At 39.1% G+C, this 18,172-nt stretch overlaps 1 protein-coding gene across 4 annotated transcripts in view; it reads left to right on the top strand.

The window, feature by feature from the left end:
• Positions 1-18,172, top strand: part of MED14 (mediator complex subunit 14) — a 62,090-nt gene that overhangs the window by 36,483 nt on the left and 7,435 nt on the right. For 3 of the 4 annotated variants that reach the window (XM_032475856.1, XM_032475853.1, XM_032475854.1), the window contains exons 17-27: positions 1,927-2,087; positions 2,179-2,325; positions 3,033-3,124; positions 4,065-4,217; positions 4,438-4,707; positions 7,877-8,017; positions 9,620-9,731; positions 12,502-12,633; positions 14,501-14,683; positions 15,740-15,975; positions 17,967-18,146. In XM_032475856.1, the coding sequence (XP_032331747.1) occupies positions 1,927-2,087; positions 2,179-2,325; positions 3,033-3,124; positions 4,065-4,217; positions 4,438-4,707; positions 7,877-8,017; positions 9,620-9,731; positions 12,502-12,633; positions 14,501-14,683; positions 15,740-15,975; positions 17,967-18,146 (1,807 nt within the window). The remainder of the gene's footprint in view (positions 1-1,926; positions 2,088-2,178; positions 2,326-3,032; positions 3,125-4,064; positions 4,218-4,437; positions 4,708-7,876; positions 8,018-9,619; positions 9,732-12,501; positions 12,634-14,500; positions 14,684-15,739; positions 15,976-17,966; positions 18,147-18,172) is intronic. The other variant, XM_032475855.1, reaches the window with a different exon arrangement.

An 18,172-nucleotide genomic window follows, 5' to 3' on the forward strand; every position in this document is an offset into this window, starting at 1 on the left:
AAAAATGACAGAGAATACATTTTCAGGGTCATGTTGTCCTTGAGAACATAAATTGGAAGGAGTATTCCTCCTACCTTAGTTCCCACTTGAAAACATGCTGACTTCTGTGTGTTCATTTTCTAACCAAATGAATTTCATGAAACACCTATTTTACATGAAAAGAAGATAATGTATTGCATTTCTCTTTTCAAAATGAAGATTTAAAAATCTGAGTTGGCTGCTTTCTAACTCCCATGGGGGTTAGGGTTACGTTTTGAGGGGTAAGGGCAAGCAAAAGTCCTCATTATACCTACGAAGTTGAAAACATACGTGCAATGTATGCAATTTCTATAGTAACTACCCCAAGTAATATTGGACAGAATCTTTCTGGTAGTGAGTGATAACAAGTATGTAGTATGAAAGATTAACTTTTGAAAAAAACTTTTAAAAAGCCTGTACATTTAAGACGAGCTGTGGTAGAATTTTTAATTAATTGAGAAAATTTTAGCACTGCATTAATTCTGTTTTTATGCAACCTGTATAGCTTTCCTCCCACTTCTACAGATTTTATTTTTTACTACATGCAATCTTTGTCTCTTTTGTACTCTCTTAAATTGTTTATTCTAGGTCGGCGGTTTTGAACCTCAGGGCAGTTTTCCCCGCCAGGGAACATTTAGCAATGTTTGGAGACATTTTTGGTTATCATTAACTGAGAAGAGGGGCTGGGAGGTGCTACTGGCATCTGGTAGATAGAGGCCAGGGCTGCACAGGACAGCCCCTGCAACAAAGAATTATCCAACTATACTTCAATTAACAACAACAGAAAAGGATTATCCAGCCCAGAATGTCAATATTGCCAACATTGAGAAACGCTGTTCTGGGTATTGTATTCCGAATAAGAAGCCTAAACCAAAATTCCATATTTCTAGTTCTATTTATTGTTTTTTTGCCTTAGATTTTGAAAATCATTATACCAAGTATGAGAATTAACCCACCTTCCCCATGAGTTAAAGGATAATGTGTAATTAAATAATATATTATCTCATTGTTTCATCTGTTACTGAAAAAAAAAGCTAAAATATATTCCCCCATAATGTTTTATGACAAATTAAGATAGTTCCTAAAGCTGAAAGAAGAAAACAGTTGAGTATTATAAGACACCAAAGCTAATACATTCCTCTTATACATGTGGTGTATATAAGTGACAATGTCTGTGTTAAATGAGTTGATACATGTAAAGCTCCATCACAATGAGTTACCTGTACAGAGGAGGAGGGGAAGGCAGGGGCGGATAATGAACCTGAAATTTTGTTACGGTAGTCAGTGATCAAGACTTGGTTTTACTGCAAGGAGAAACTTAACATATGAATACCTGCTGTATCAGCCACCATAAGCACTTTACATATGTATGTTTTGTCATGTTTTACAATCAGTGACCCATTAGGTAATTATTTATCTCCATTTTATAGTTGGGAAACTGAAATTCAGAGAGGTTAAATGTGGCTGAGTCAGAATTAGAATGCACGTCCCTGACCATCCAAAGCCCCTGTTCTTTCCACTGTATCATCCTGTCTTCAGAGTGATTTTACAAGTATTTTTGTTCCCCTTAGCTTTTCCTTCAGGATGTGCTGGGTAGATTTCATAGAAAGCCAGTATCTTTGATTTTCATTCTGAAGAATTTTGGTCTTCTCTAACAACAAGATTAAGGATGAAGGCAAATCACTTTGTTAAAATGAGTGTCCTAATCCATGTTGTTATGAATGGGAGTGAGTTAAATGCTGTTAATTGCTGTGAATTCTATGAATTGCTTCCTTCTCTTGCAGAAGGTGCCCAGTAGTGGAGCTTGAACCAAAGTTCTAATATGATACCCTGCCTGTCATTGTGTAAATTGTGTTTTTGTCTTTCTATGATATGAAGTCCACTTCATATGCTATCTTTCATCACCAGAATTCCTCCCTGTAAGGGAGTAACTGAGGAAACCCAAAAGGCTCTGGACCGCTCTCTGCTCGATTGCACTTTCCGATTACAAGGTAGAAATAACCGCACATGGGTGGCAGAGTTAGTGTTTGCAAATTGTCCACTTAACGGTACTTCTACCAGGGAGCAAGGTAAGATCCTTCACACACTTTGTCTTTGCATATTTCTGGATTTTTTTCTTTCAGTATTGATTACTGTTAATCTTCTCATTTAATCCTGTAGGACCATCCCGGCATGTTTATCTGACATATGAAAACTTGTTGTCTGAACCCGTTGGTGGTAGAAAAGTGGTTGAAATGTTCCTTAATGACTGGAATAGCATTGCACGATTATATGAGTGTGTGTTGGAATTTGCACGTTCTCTACCAGGTACAAGTGATAATTTTCCTTTTTGGGGGGAAAAGCATCCCCCCCACACCCCAACACCTTTTTTAACTGAAGAATTAAAACATGCACATTGTAAAAAAATAAAAATTAAGAATTCATAAGTTTATCTAATGAAAAGTAACTTTCCCTTTTAGCTCAGACTTAAATTTCCTTCCCCACGAGACAACCACTGTTAGGTTTCTTATGCATTCAGCAATGTTCACACACAGGTGTGCCAGGTTATAGTACTAGTACTTATGGAGAGTTTACTATGTGCCATACCAATGTAGTAAATAGTTTACTGGCATTAACCCATTCAGTCCTCACAATCACCCTGTGAGGTCGGTAATTTATTATTCCTCATTTTACAAATGAAGAAAAACAAATCATAGAGACATAAGAAGCTTGCTGAGGTTTACGTAGCTCATGAAGGACATTGGAAGGGAATTGGAACTCCCTAATAACCCCTGCGCTGTACTGCTTCAGGGCATCTCCACCCCTGCCCTTTTGTAGGAATGGAAATGGAAGCCTACTATCTGTTTATGCTGTGCTGTCTTTTTTGCTTCCTCCTTTTTTTTAAAATTAAGATATATAGAGAGAGACTTTTCTATCTAGGCATATAATATTACCAAGATGCCCTCTTTTTAAATATATATTTTTAAATTTTTCATGCATAATCTTAAATTCCTTTTTGTTTTCTTCCTGTTTAGACATACCCACGCATCTAAACATTTTCTCAGAAGTTCGTGTTTATAATTACCGAAAGCTTATCTTGTGTTATGGAACCACCAAGGGAAGCTCAGTAAGTCTGTGAATTAATTAAAACTGAAGTTCCTCTCATACATTTTTTTAAAAAATAAGAATTCAAAAATCGTGAAAACTTTCTTGAAATAATTGAGGGCTCAAGTAAAAATTAAGGATAAAATGGTAATTTTTAAATATTTTATTGATGTAAATATAGTATACTATGATGCTTATTAACTCTTTAAAATTGAAAACAAAAATTCTGCCCTCTTTGGTGTATGTATTCTTGAAGAGTTTTGGACAAGGTAATGTGCTTTTGGTGTCTGTATTTTTTCCTTCACTGATTTCAAATCTGCTTAGCAGAGTGATTATTATAATGAAGATTATGTATGAATGGTCTTGAACAATATGGTATGTCTGCTTTTAGTCACAGGATTATTAACGTTGTTTGATCCTATCTTAATCTTGAAGGTATTCCCCATAATCTATAGTTCCTTATTTTTTTCCCCACTTCACATGTAAAGTCCTAGAAATTTAATATGTAAATTCAGCCAGCTGGCTTTTTTCTGGACTCTTCCACATAAAGTAATACCTGAAATTACTTGAGTGTTTTAAAATCTGTTAACTGAAGGTGATGTCTATGTTGGGCTCGCTTCTTTTCCCTCTGTGATGGTGCTCACCTAAAGAGGGTGACTCTTCCTCAGTTCAAGAGAAAATTGAAAAACAAGGAACTGATGATTTGAGTCAAATTTGTTTTTCTTTAGCACCTTCTCTTTCTGTTTTATTTAGTAGAAGTGGGCTGTCTAATACACACATGCTCAGCGAATATACTGGTCCTTAGTGACAGCACGTCTAGAGTTTAGAGTCTTATGAGTTGCTTTCAAAAAAGACCTCATTTAGATCTTTGGCATTTTGCCTTACTGTTTAAACATGATTTTTCCTTCTGCTTGAATCTTTTCCTTTCTTATTTTCTGCAACGTGTAATCTCTTTGATTTAGATTAGTATCCAATGGAATTCCATACATCAGAAATTTCACATTTCTTTGGGAACTGTTGGTCCAAACTCGGGATGCAGTAACTGTCACAATACCATTCTCCATCAGCTTCAAGAAATGTTCAATAAAACACCAAATGTGGTTCAGTTATTACAGGTAATTAAGTTTGTTTTACGTTTAAAAATAAGATTGAATGTTAGTGTCTGATGTAAAACTCCTCAAAAAATCATGTGGCCTTAACTTGTCTTCAATGACAGAAGATTTTATGAAGAATGCCAGAAGGACACTCTAATTTGTGGTGATTATACCTTGAAAATTCTGAGATTTTAGCATTTGCACAGAAATTGGCTGCTGACACTGCGTTTGTTCCTTGTAGGTATTGTTTGATACTCAGGCTCCATTGAATGCCATCAACAAGCTGCCCACTGTGCCGATGTTGGGCTTGACCCAGAGAACCAACACTGCCTACCAGTGCTTCTCCATCCTGCCGCAGTCGTCCACCCACATCAGACTGGCCTTCAGGAATATGTACTGCATTGACATATACTGCCGGAGCCGGGGCGTTGTGGCCATCCGGGACGGGGCCTATAGTCTTTTTGATAACAGCAAGTTAGTTGAAGGTTTTTATCCTGCACCAGGACTCAAGGTAACAGACTTTAGTGTTACAGCATTAGTAAACATAAATATGATCTTGAGAACAGTTCCTTCGAGGGGGAAATAATGGGGGGAAGCAACAAATTCCTGTTTAAATGTAATAAGTAGCCGTGTTACTTCATCATCTCTGCAACTTCATTCTGAAGGAGCTGGAAGTCCTAATAAAGTGCTGTGCCGATGTGTATGAGATGAAAAAATGTCCTTTCTTTTATTTCCTTACCACATAAATGGATAAGGCGGAAGATACTGAAGAGAGTGCTATTTGCTATTGGGAGTTTCAAGAAACTTTAAAAGTAGTCTTTATCACTAAATATTGAGAAGGTTTGATCATTAGTTCAACTATAATACTTTTTTAAAATGTAGGGTCCTGGGTCACAAGCCCTGGAGATTTTGGTGTGATAGCTCAATTATATGTTATTACAGTTTAGAGTCAAATAGTTCCAAAAGGCTTGTTTGGAAAATTAGTTCTACACTTGCCCTTTTTCTGCTCTGTTTTCAACCCTTACATCGCTCATTCTCTTGGTATTTACATCCTTACCTCTAAATAGCTAGCTTTCATTGCTGTTTGTTGGACTTCTTAGTTGAGGGCAGTATCTGCTTCTCACAATGGAAGATGGGGACTTAATTCTTTTTAAATTCTCTCTTATAAGCCTCCTCCCCTTTCCAGGCCGCTCTCAGTACAGATGCCTTCTCCCTTTCCTGCAACCTCACAATATGGTTAGGTAGCCATTGTGATGAGATGATTTTTCAGTGTTCACATTATCATGAATATATAATACTATTCTACCAAGCTTCCTGTAATTACTTTTTGTGTCTTGCTCAACATTTTATTTTCCTGGGAATTACTAACTTTTTTTTTCCTTAGCTCTCTCTATACTTACCAGTAACTCAGCCTTAAAGTCTCTCCCATATATGTAACTCTCCCTTCAGTCTGTTCATGTATCAGACACCTTACCAGTTTCATCTTGAAGAAATCTCTTCCACCGTCCTCCAGACCTTTTGCCCAGTTTTAGTGTAGAAATCTGCAGAAGAATGGTGTTGTGTGCCCTGTGGCTTGGGCCCCACATCTTGTTCTTGGTTTACTTGTTTTGGTGGAATACTTTCTACGTAGCTTCCTGGGAGAAGGTACGTGGGAGGTTAATTTGAGACCTTGTATGTCTGAAAGCGTCTTTAGTTTACCCTCATCTAATTGAGAGAGCGGCTAGGTGTAGAATTCTAGGTTGCAATCATTGTAAGAATTTTGAAGGCATTGATTGCTCCATCGTCCTCTAGCTTCATTGTGACCATTGAGACATTCAGTCCTGTTCCTGTCCTTGAACCTTATGTGACTAAGTGGACTCTTTCAGTCTGGAAACTTACATCCTTTTGCTCTGGGAAATTTCCTTGCATTGTTTCTCTAGTCTTCCCCTTTGCATTCTCTGTTAGCTCTTTTTGGTACCCCTACTATTCTGATGTTGGTTATCCTGGACTTATCCTCTAATTTTCTTATCTTTTCTGTTTTTTATTTCTTTGTTTCTGGGAGATATCCTCATCTTTTTCCTTCCAGTCCTTCTATTTTTCATTTCCATCAAGTTTTGGGGTTTTTTTGAGGGGGTGCCATCTTAAAAAAAAATTTCTGAGAGCATTTTTGTTTCTGAATGTTCATTTTATGACATCATATTCTATATGGCTGCATTATCTTCTCTTAACCTCTTTTCTTCCTACATAATCTCTATTTCATCCACCTTTTTTTGTTTTCATCTCTTTCATATTAGTATTTTTCTTCATATATTAAGTGTTTCTTAACTCTGCTTTTGTTGAAAAGTGAGACTTGTTGTGCTCTTCACTGCAGGATGATCTGCTTGGGCCATTTCATTGGGTAACTCCCAATGTCAGTACCTTTAGGTCTTTTTGTTGGGCTGGTGTGAGTGCCCAGAGAAGAGTATCAAGACTGCATAGATACTGTACATCATCTGGCTCCCAGTTTTGGGCCAGTTACATAAGAGAAGGAAACTCAGCATTCAGAATGTAAATTTTAATCTTCATTTTTACTATGGTACCACTTCTCTCAACTGATTTCTAGAATCCCCCAAATCAGAGACCCTCCACCAAGGTGGTAGCGGTCAGCCTAACTCAGTGGGAGTGACAGAGGCTCTGGGAGGGTTTCACTGTCTCTTCAAGAGACTTTCACTTGGTCCTTCTGCTTTTAGTCTCACTTTCATCCCCATTTCCAGAGGTATCTGGTGCTGCCAGTTTCTATGTATCTTGGGGATCTGGATGGAAATAGCTTTGCTTCTTGGCTTTCCCCACCGCTTGCTTAGGATACAGCATCCTCACATCAGATAGTTTACCACTCAGCCATCTGCTCTGCAGCCTCTCAGAATTTCTTGCTATTTTCCTCTTCTATTCTTTTTGTCTTTGTGGCTTATTGCCTAAAGAAAATTTTTTAGGACTTTCAGTGGGGTGTTGGGAGAGGATGAAATGTGTGTTGTGTAGCTATCATCTTTAATTGGAAGTCAGACCTTTAAAAGCTTTTTAGTAATTCTGATAAGCTTATAATCTGTATTTTTTAAGAGAGTGGAGTATATTAAAAGAAAGAGAATCTGCTTGAGCACAAATTCTGGTCGTCTTGCTTAATTTTTGATAACATACCCTGTAAAACAAGACTTGTCCCACTCTTGATGGTTCAAGATTAAGTCACATAAAAAGGGAAAAGATAGCTTAGTTTCTTTATTCAGTTTTCCTCTTTCCTATTTTCTGGCTTAAAAAGTGAGCACTCTGACTGAATAGGAAATTTTCCAAGTCACTGAAGTTACTTTTATGCCTACCATGCAACTCTTTATTCTTTTCCCCATTTCTGATTCAGAAATTAATAAGAAAATATTTTGACCTGGCATTGAAAGGTGCCAGGGTGTACTTCTTTCTTCAACTTTCTGCTCACATAATACATTTTAACTTAGATGTTGTTTTTATTGTTGTAGTTAACCATTTTCCTCAATTTCCCCCCTTCCTTCAAAATGATCACTGTCTCTTCTAGGTTAACCTAACAATAGTGACCATCTGTCAAACTTACATTTCAGAGACGGACATATGTTTGTTTCTGTTAACATATTCTAAATAATTAAGAATATCTGACTAAAGTTAGGTAAAATAATCTAAATTTTACCTTTTTATATCCACAGACATTCCTGAATATGTTTGTTGACAGCAATCAGGATGCTCGGAGAAGGTCTGTAAATGAGGACGATAATCCCCCTTCTCCCATTGGAGGAGATATGATGGATTCTTTAATCTCACAGCTCCAGCCACCACCCCAGCAACAGGTGATGTCTAGCTGAAATTCCAAACAGTATCACATTTGTGTAACTTAACAGGTTCTACAGATGTCTGGGATTCTTTGTTGAAAGGCAAGGAGATCCTTGGTGGGTCCAAGATGCCCAAGAAATCCATATGAAGAAACAGTGGCAGAGGGAGATGAGGAGGAGGCTTCCAGTGATGGGAAATGAAAAGTACCAGAAGTAGCATTAACCTCAGACTCGTGCACTTAAAATATTGTCACGTGATCATCCACGTGGTCACAGAAGAGGATGTCTAAATGTGTTTATGTCTAAACACAGAAAAGGTGAACAGCGTCATCTGGCATCACAGAAATACACATTAAAATCACAGTGAGATAATAGCCCATACCCACAAAAATGGCTTTAAGAAAAAAAATTGATAATCCTTGCCAACATTTGGTATTAGGACCAACTGAAACTCTCCCTTACTATTGTGAGGTTTGTAAAATGGTACAGCTGCCTTGCAGTGGTGCTTAGCAGTATTCTAGGGTGTTGAAGCTGAACATTATGCATGACTCTGAGTTCACAGTTCTACCTTAGGTATATACACAACAGAGATGCAGCCAAAAAAACACAAGAATGTTCATAGCAACATTATCCAAAAAATGTAAACAACCCAAATATCCAGCAGCAGTAAAATGACTGAGTAAATTGGGGTATATTCATACGGTAGAATACTTCACAGAAATGAAAAAATAAACTATTGCTACATGCAACAACATGATGGATTTCATTGACATAACGTTGAACAAAAGAAGCCAGACACTAATGAGTACATTCAGTATTTATGTGAGAAGCAAAAACAGGCAAAACCAAGCTTGAGTGATGGAAGTCAGAGTATTGCTTACCTTCAGGGGGGCGATAAAGACTTGGAAGGTGGATGAGGGAGGCGTCTGGGGTTCTGGTAACGTCCTTCAGCATCTTGATCTGTGTGGCAGTTACATTGTTAAAAAGAGGCATCAGACTATACATTTAAGATTTGTGTACTTCACTATATGTGATTCATACCTCAACTTTAAAAAGTAGACTGGGAAGGATTACATTGTGCTAGGATTTTCATTACTGGAGATGAAGGTAAAGGTGAGTGAGTAGAGGTCAGGTTAAACTACCGTATTTCACTGACTAAAACTCCACCAAGTGTAAGGCGCACTGGTGTTATGTACTGCCCCAAACAACACTGTCGGTTAAACTGTGACGTGCCATGAATTGGAAGACACATCCTGATTTCAGAAATGTTAAAATATGGGAGAAAATTATCTTAGAATCAATGACATGGTAGGTAAATAATATAAATAAGTCAGTGATATGGTAGATAAAATGAGCAAAAGACATCTTGAAGGATATAAGCAATGGGACCGCAGGGTCAGGAATGAGAATGTTGCTACTTTTAAAACATCTTAAAAGTCAGAGTTTTTAGAAACTTGCATTATTGATAATGTGTTTTGGGCATTTTCGTACCTCACATTTCCTGTTTGGTAACCAGTGACATGTATAAATGTTAACACTGTACCTCTTTATTGGGGAAAGCCACACTCCCATACTCTATGTGGTTGGCCATTTTACCAACATGTATTTTCTTCTTTTCAGCCATTTCCAAAGCAGCCAGGGTCATCCGGCGCTTACCCTCTTACTTCACCCCCTACATCTTACCACAGCACAGTTAACCAGTCTCCCTCTATGATGCACACACAGTCTCCAGGTAAGATATGACTTACTCCCTTGTCTTGTTCAAATTCCAGATCCAAAATAGACACACACACACACACACACACACAGACTGAGCAGCACTATTCATGTAGCCTTAGACGTCAGAGAGAACTCCTTTGCTAGTCTGTGGCTGGATATTTACTGTTCATTCATTATGGCAGGGTTGTGGAATCCGTGTTCATGATTCAGAAGCACTTGAAAAGGTTTCAGTCAAGTGGAGGTGTTGTCACCCAGAGCCAGACTCATGGCACTGCTTTAAGAGTCACAACACGATCTATGTCAGAGGTGGACACTCTAGGGCCTGTGCGCCAAGTCCTGCCCACAACCTGATTCTGTAAAGTTTCATTGGAACACAGCCACACCCATTTATATAGTGTCTGTGGCTGCTTTCCCAGTGCAACAACCCCTAACAGAAAAGCTGCCTTACAGGAAGAAGTTTGCGGAAGCCCGGTATATATGAACGGTGCCCCACCCTCAGAGTCGGCCAGTGCACATACAGCCTGCGTGTCCAAACAAAATGGCCGTGTTGGTGGCCCCATGAAGGGCGCTGTAAAAATTGCTGGAGAATGCCAGATTTTTACTTTTAACTGAACACTAAATTTCATTGGTATGTCTTAGGCACTTACTCCGTGTCTAATGGCACACGGTGCTGGGAATTCAGCAGCAAGCCTGATAGCAACCCTGATAGCAACCTGCTTGGAGGGCAGGTGTCAGATTTCTGGGGTAGGTGATCCCTTCCCTGCTCATAGGAGATGGTTGGACCCCAGGAGAAGACGTGCAAGTCACTGTCATGTCACTGAAGGTCATCGAAGCCTGAGTGGGTGGGTGAACTCAGTCCCCGTGGCGCGCCAGCAGTAGACGGTGTGGGAGCCTGAGAAGGGGCATTGGGGGGAGCACGGAGGAAAATGGGGGAAGCAGGGTCCCAGAACCTGATGGGAGGGGGTTTCTTGGATGTGAGATGAGACTGGTTTTGCATACAAGGAAGGAGAGATGATTATTTTGAAATAATTACAGTAGCAGATAGGTATGTAGTGCTTACTGTGTGCCAAACCCTGCTCTAAGCACTTTACCCATTTAATCCCCCCAGCAAACCCGTGGCATAGGTCCTATTATTATCCTCATTTTACAGAGGAAACCTGAGGCATGGAGAAGTTAAGTCACTTGTCCAGATCACACAGCTAAATATGTAAATATATTACTTAAAGGTTAATTAAGTTGATTAACGTATTTATTGAATTAAATATGTTAATATCGAATTCATATTATATTGAATTAATATTGCATTAGGTATTAAATATACAAAATTCTCTTAAAATACAAATGCAAAAATACAAAATTAAAAATACAAAATTTCTTTAGTAGTAGAAAATTTGAAAGCTGCTGATACTGAGGATAGTTAGGGTAATGTAGCAAGGATTTTAACGTTGCATTCATAGTTTTGGTAGCCATAGTCTCCCACTTCATAACCCTAAAATACTAGTCTTGTGGCTAAATACCAGCTTTAAGCTCACGTCTCCCAGTTTTTTAATATCTCCATCCAGGCCTCTCCCCCGAACTCGAGTCCTGTATTTTCCAGTTCTCTGTCCAGCATTTCCATGTGGATGCCTAGTCAGCCTCTGAAACTCAAGCATGGCTGAAACTAAACTCCTAACACCTCCCAACCCACCCTGTGCTGCTCCTCGCACAGACCCCCCCCCTTTTTCAGCAAGTGGCAGCTTCTTCCTTCCTGCTACTTGGGCCAGAGCTGTAGGAGTCGTGTTGGACTTCTCTTCCCTCACACCCACAGTCAGTCAGTTACCAAATTTATTGTCAGCTCCATCTTCAGAATTTATCCAGAATCTAACCACTTTTCACCTTCTCTGCCTTCACCCTTGCCTGAGTCAGTCTCTGACCTGGGTAATTGCAGTAGCCTCTAACTGGTTTCCCCGCTCCTGCCCCTGTCCTTTAGTCTGTGTTTCAACAGCAGCTAGAGTGGTCCTTCTGGAACAGTCGTTCATGGTTCTGCTGCTCCAAACTCTGCAATGGTTTCCCATCTCATTCAGGGTAAACCCTAAGTCCTTAGAGTGGCCTCCAAGTCCCTGTGTGATCTGGGACCCTCCTCCCACCTCTCTGACCTAATCTTCTTCCCTTCCCTGTCTCCCCCTTTGCTCATGCTGTTCCAGCCACACTGGCCTCCCCCTGCTCTTTGGTTTGCCTTCGATATCGTATTCCCTGGATATCCCCTTGCCTTATCCTCACTCCATGTCTCAGCGCACACAGCCCCTTCTTAGAGAGATCTCTGGCTGTTCTATATAGAACAGCACCCACCTCCTCCACTACACGATAAAGCCCTCTTACCTTGCCCTGGTTTTCTCCACAGCACTTCTCACAGCCTGACATGTATTTGTCTTTCTCATTCTTCTAGAAGTAAGCTCCAGGAGGGCAAACATTTTTGTCTCTTCTTAACTGCTGTGTCCCCAGTGCCTACAACAATGCTTGGCATGAAATGGATGTTCATGCCTACGTGTTGAATGAGTAAATAAAAAAGTATACTAGATATTTTTTTTTAAAAAGTCAGTCAATATAAGAGCTAGAATTCGGGCCCCCATGGACTCGATCTCTCTCTTTTTCAATAATGACATGGTTCCAGTTTTTCTTTGTGCTGCTTTTGGGAGCTTTACTACTTGTTTCGTTAGTCTGTAGAGAGAGTCTTAACTTGGGGCCCTTAGACAGGACATAGTATGTGTCCTGCAAGATCATCTATAATTATTTTCCTTTATTAGGAAATCTGCATGCCGCCAGCTCCCCCAGTGGGGCTTTGAGAGCCCCATCACCAGCATCATTTGTTCCAACTCCTCCCCCATCCTCGCATGGAATCTCAATAGGACCAGGGGCCAGTTTTGCTAGTCCACATGGTGAGTCCATACACGGAAATCGCTAGAGCATAAGAGTTTAATGTGAAAATAATTTTTGTTAAGTAAATTTTCTTATTGCGAAATTAGCACTTGTGTATTGGGGAAATAGCAAAAGAAAATACATTTTTCCTAATTGCACCACAAGAGATCTACCAGTTAGTCTGCCTGCTTCGGACTGTCTCTCCCCACCTCGCTCGGGCTGTCATGCACCCTCTGCTTCCTTGCCTGCCCTGATCTCTGTGGCTCTGGCTTGCTCCCTCCCCATCTTGTCTCCTCTCTCAAACATTGCCACCCCCGCTCCCCCCACCCCCTGAAAATTGGGACCCTACCAAATGTATTGTTTTGAGACTTGAATTTTTAAACTTTTTAACTCAAAAGTTCAATTTTGAATTGGTTCAAATAGATCAAGAATAGAAGAGGGATCCCGTGAAGTGTTTCCTATCTGGTCCACCGACCACCTAGTTCCTCTTCCCAGAGGCACTTAGTGCTGTTAATTTCTCATGCATTCTTGCAGAGATGTTTTAAGCGGAGTGTTCTCCCCCCCTCTTTTACACACATGGCAGCAGGCTGCACACCGTGTTCGGTGCCTTGCTTCTGTCACTTAGCTGTATCAGGAATACCATGCCAAATCCGAACAGAAAGAGCTTCTTCAGGTTTTACAGCTGTGTGGCGTCTGTGATTTTACTCTTCACTGTTAATATTTGCAGGAACATTTCTGTCAGTAAAAACTCTACGTCATCATACTAAAGGGCTTCATGGTATTCCCTTGTCTGGGCATACTGTGATTTAACTGATTTAATACATTTAGAATGTTTCTGTTTTTTCACAACTAAAAATGGTGTCTTCTCTGCTCACATGATTATTTTCTTAGGTAAGTTCCTAGAAGTGGAATTGCTGTCTCAAAGGGTTTGAGAAATTCTAAAGCTTTTGAAACATATTGCAAATTGCTCACCTGAAAGGCTGTACCAATTTCCTCTAGTATCGTACAAGAATGTCTGTTTTCCTGCATCATTGCCAACACGGGGTATTGTGATTTTTAAAAATCTTGGTCATTTTGATAGGTAAAAAATGGCATCTTATTGTTTGATGTGTGTTTTTTTGATTATTAGTGAAGTTGAACTTTTTTTTATGTTCATTGGTCTTTTGTGTTTCTTATTTTATGCCTGCCAGTTTGTACCTTTTGCCTATATTCTTGTGTTTTTTCTTACTGATTTGTAAGTTTTCTAAATAAGGACCATTTACTCCCTGATATATGGTAGAAGTATTTTCTCAGTTTGTCATTTGGTTACAAAGGGGTGTAAATATGTCAAAGGTATCTACAGGATGAAATTTAAATATCAGATTGTTCAGGAAGTCACTGCTTTCAAAACTTGAATTTTGGTTCATTTCTTAGTCACTGTACCATTTACTAAATAAAGAAAATGGAAATTTTCCCTCTTGTAAGCCTTCTCTGAGTAGAATAAAAAAATAATTAGTCATGGTTAGTTTAAATATATAAGATGTCTGCCCTTAAAGAAGCTTTGAGTTTTTTTGCTTAATATTTTCAAACATAGTGTTATATAGTGTAAAGTAAATTGTTACATATTATACATCTTGAAGTTTGTGTGAAAGTAAATTGTATCCTTTCTCATTCTTTTATCTTCCTAATTTTTGTATCATGTTAAAAAATACATAGTTTAAAAAATACATAAACAACACAAAATAGAGTTTCAAATGTGTCATGTTAAGAAGTATCATGCTTCAGTGAAATACCTTACTGAAAGAAAAAATAAAATTATCACTAGATAGGGTGTAAGCATTTGATTATTATCAAATACTTTTCAGATTATCAGGTATTATCAAATACCATTTGTTTTCTTCTTTACAGGAGCCCTGGACCCTAGTTCTCCATACACTATGGTGTCACCAAGTGGACGAGCAGGGAACTGGCCAGGGTCTCCTCAAGTGTCTGGCCCCTCACCAGCAACACGCATGCCTGGAATGTCACCAGCCAATCCATCACTACATTCTCCAGTTCCAGATGCTTCTCATTCCCCTCGAGCTGGAACAAGTAAGTGTCATGGACATTTTTATGCTTTTTGGATAACCAACAAATGACCTATTTTAATCGTTCTGTCCTCATCGTCACATTTGAAAGTCATGACTTAATAACAAGGATACTTAATAACTTAAACTTCTTTCCATTAAAAAAAATTTTTTTAAGTAGTCAGTTACAATGTGTTTTCTGGTGTGCAGCACAGGGCCCAGTCATGAATATACATACATATATTCATTTTCATATTCTTCATTAAAGGTTATTACAAGATGTTGAATATAAACTGTTATCCATTTAGTTAATTGGTTGTAACAATAGTTAATTTGCAAACTTGGGCAAAATGTAAGGGGAATGTCTCCTGTGGAAGTCTTCTAAGGTGAGTCTGTGCCTCTGTTATGACTACTAAATTAGCTGCAATACTAGACCTTAAAAGATACCTAAAGGTAACTGACAAAGTTATGCAAATTAACACAGAAGAGAAGAATTGTACAAATATATTAGCTAGCTTTTGCTGCATGACTTTTAGTGGCTTAAAATAATAATCATATGTTAGCTTGCCATTCAGCAGGTTGGCAGTTTAGGCTGAGCCCTGTTGGGTGATTCTTCCAAGGTCTACTGGCTCACTCCTGAATCTGTAGTCAGCTCCTGGGTTGGCTGGGGCCTGACTTCTCTCTGTCCCATGTGGCCTCATAACTTGATCATGGGCTTGTTCACCTGGTGGCTAGACAGGGTTCCAAGAGAGTCAGTGGAAGTTCAGGCCTGCAACTGGCACTGTGTCACCTCTACTGCATTCTGTAGGCCACAGCAAGTCACAAGGCCAGCCCAGATTCCAAGTAAAGAAATAGACTGCACTCCTTGAAGGAGTTACCACAAGGTCACATTGCAGGGGACCCGGCTACAGGGAGGAGAGTAACTATAAGGAAGCTAATATATGATTGTTACACCACAAGGAGTAACTGAAACAGTGTGAATTGCTCTGGAATAGCAAAGATTTATAATAAAAGCAAAACAAGGAAGAATGAGATAGTATATATTTGTTTAAAAAAGTAATGATGTTTTCCTTCCCAAAAGGTTCCCAAACGATGCCAACAAACATGCCTCCACCTCGTAAACTACCTCAGCGCTCCTGGGCGGCCTCCATACCTACCATCCTCACTCACAGTGCCTTGAACATTCTCCTGCTGCCCTCTCCAACGCCAGGCCTCGTGCCTGGCCTGGCAGGTAGTTACCTTTGTTCTCCGCTTGAGAGATTCCTTGGATCGGTCATCATGAGACGACACCTTCAAAGAATTATTCAACAAGAAACGGTATGTGGGTACCTAGTGAACTCCTAAGTGGTGACTGTCAAAGCAGATGCTAAGTTGCCCCATGGAATAGGATCCAAACTAAAGTGATATTCCCTCACCTTCTTTAACCAGCTTGTTAGAATTATGCTTTTCCCCTGTCCTGGCATTTAAAAATGGATCCACTATTTTCTTTTCCATTCTTACATTAACAGATTCCTTCATTTCATAATTTGCCGTGTTGTGGCTAACTAACATGGGCCTGGAGATGGGTCCCCATAATACCGTAGGACAAGTGCGCCTGGGATCTGGCTTGGCAGAGACTAGCATATAAATAGCTGCCTGCCCTCGAGTGCTTTTGTAGGCAGGCTGACTTTGAATCTGTGATCATAAAGTTATTTATGATCACAATGATGAAAGCCACTTTTTAAATACATGAGCAATTGAATTGATTTAAAATGCTTATAGAAAAAGACTTCTAGCCTTTCCTAGTGGTGATACCCTTAGGAGATGGTTCAGAGTTGAGGGCACCAGTTCTAGAATCAGGTGGCCCTGGTTTGTAGCCAGGCCATGCCACTGGCTGCTATGAGCTTAAGCAGATTTCTTCACTTTTTTGGTAACAGTAGATAATAGCATCTGTCTAACTCACTGCAGTTGTGGGAATTTGAGATACTTTATATAAAACCTTTAGCATAATGTCTTGGTATTCAGTTATGTATTAGTTATATATTATTATTATTATTATTATTATTATTATTATTATTATTATTGATATTTATGTTAATGAGGTGGTCAGACTGGTGAATATTTAAAATAGCCACTCCACAGATGGCACCAAGCTATTTTGCAACCTTTATATTCAAACTTGAAAAAAAATAAAAGTTTTAACATAAGTTGAATAAATTAGTATTTAAAACGGTAATCATCAGACCTGTGATCTAGCCTCACCTTTGCCACTTAAAGGCCATGTAAACTTTCAGCCCCTGGAACCTCATTTTGCTAATCTGCATAATCAACATATTTGGCTAGGGCAGAGGTCAGTAAACTGTGGGCCTGGGGGCCAAGTCCTGCCCTCCACTTGTTTTTGTTAAGTTTTATTGGAACACAGCCACACCCATTCAGTTACATACTATCTGTGGCTGCTCTCAGCTACATCATTCACTGGTTGCAGCAGACACCCTAGAACCTAAAAGATTTACCAACCCCTGGGCTAGCATAAGGTCCCAATCCAAATCTGACATTTTGTAATTGAACTCTTTGTTCTCTTTTTTCTAATGTGCCATTTTTAAAAAAACTTACTGTGGACAATTTTAAGCATATACAAAAGTAGAGAGCATCATATAATGAACCTGTCTCTTCTCATCACTCCCCTTCAACAGTGAACTCACACCAGTATTGTTTCATCTATAACTCCTCCCAGATTATTTGACAGCAAATTCCTGACATCATTTCGTCCATAAATACAATTTCTTTATCATCAGATATCTAGCTGGTGTCCGAATTTCCCAAGTTAATCACAGTTTTTGCCATCTGAATCAGAACCCATACATGTTTTTAAGTCCGTTTTAAGCTATAGGTTCCCCTTCTACTTCTCATTAAATAATTTGTTGAAGAAGCCATATCATTTGTCCTGTAGAGTTTCTCACATCTGGATCTTGCTGATTGTATCCCTTTGGAATCGTTGAACATGTTCTTTTGACCCTCATATTTCTGTAATATTGATCAATGCTGTGGATCTAACTACTGAATTCAGGCTTAAGTTGGTTGTTTTGCAAGAATATTTCATAGGTAGTGTCAATGTGCTTCCATCAAGAGACACATAATGTCTGAATGCCTCTCTCTCTGCCACGTGGTTAGCAGTTGCTAGTGCTCAGTGCCTAGGTACCTTTGTTTTGGAACAGGTATCAACTTAGTTGTTTTCCTTTTGAAACGATTGTGTAGTTAACATTTTCATTTTCTCTTTGACTTACATATTGTCTCACATGTTAATTTGAATCATCCTTCTTGTTTTGCAGCTACAGCTGATAAATTCCAATGAACCTGGAGTGATCATGTTTAAGACTGATGCGCTGAAATGCAGAGTAGCCCTTAGTCCCAAAACCAACCAAACACTTCAGCTAAAAGTAACACCTGAAAATGCAGGACAGTGGAAACCTGATGAACTTCAAGTTTTGGAAAAATTCTTTGAAACAAGAGTATGTGTTTATTAATGCATAATTTA

This window comes from Camelus ferus, chromosome X (genome assembly GCF_009834535.1).
Source record: "Camelus ferus isolate YT-003-E chromosome X, BCGSAC_Cfer_1.0, whole genome shotgun sequence".
Classification (NCBI taxonomy): Eukaryota; Metazoa; Chordata; class Mammalia; order Artiodactyla; family Camelidae; genus Camelus; species Camelus ferus.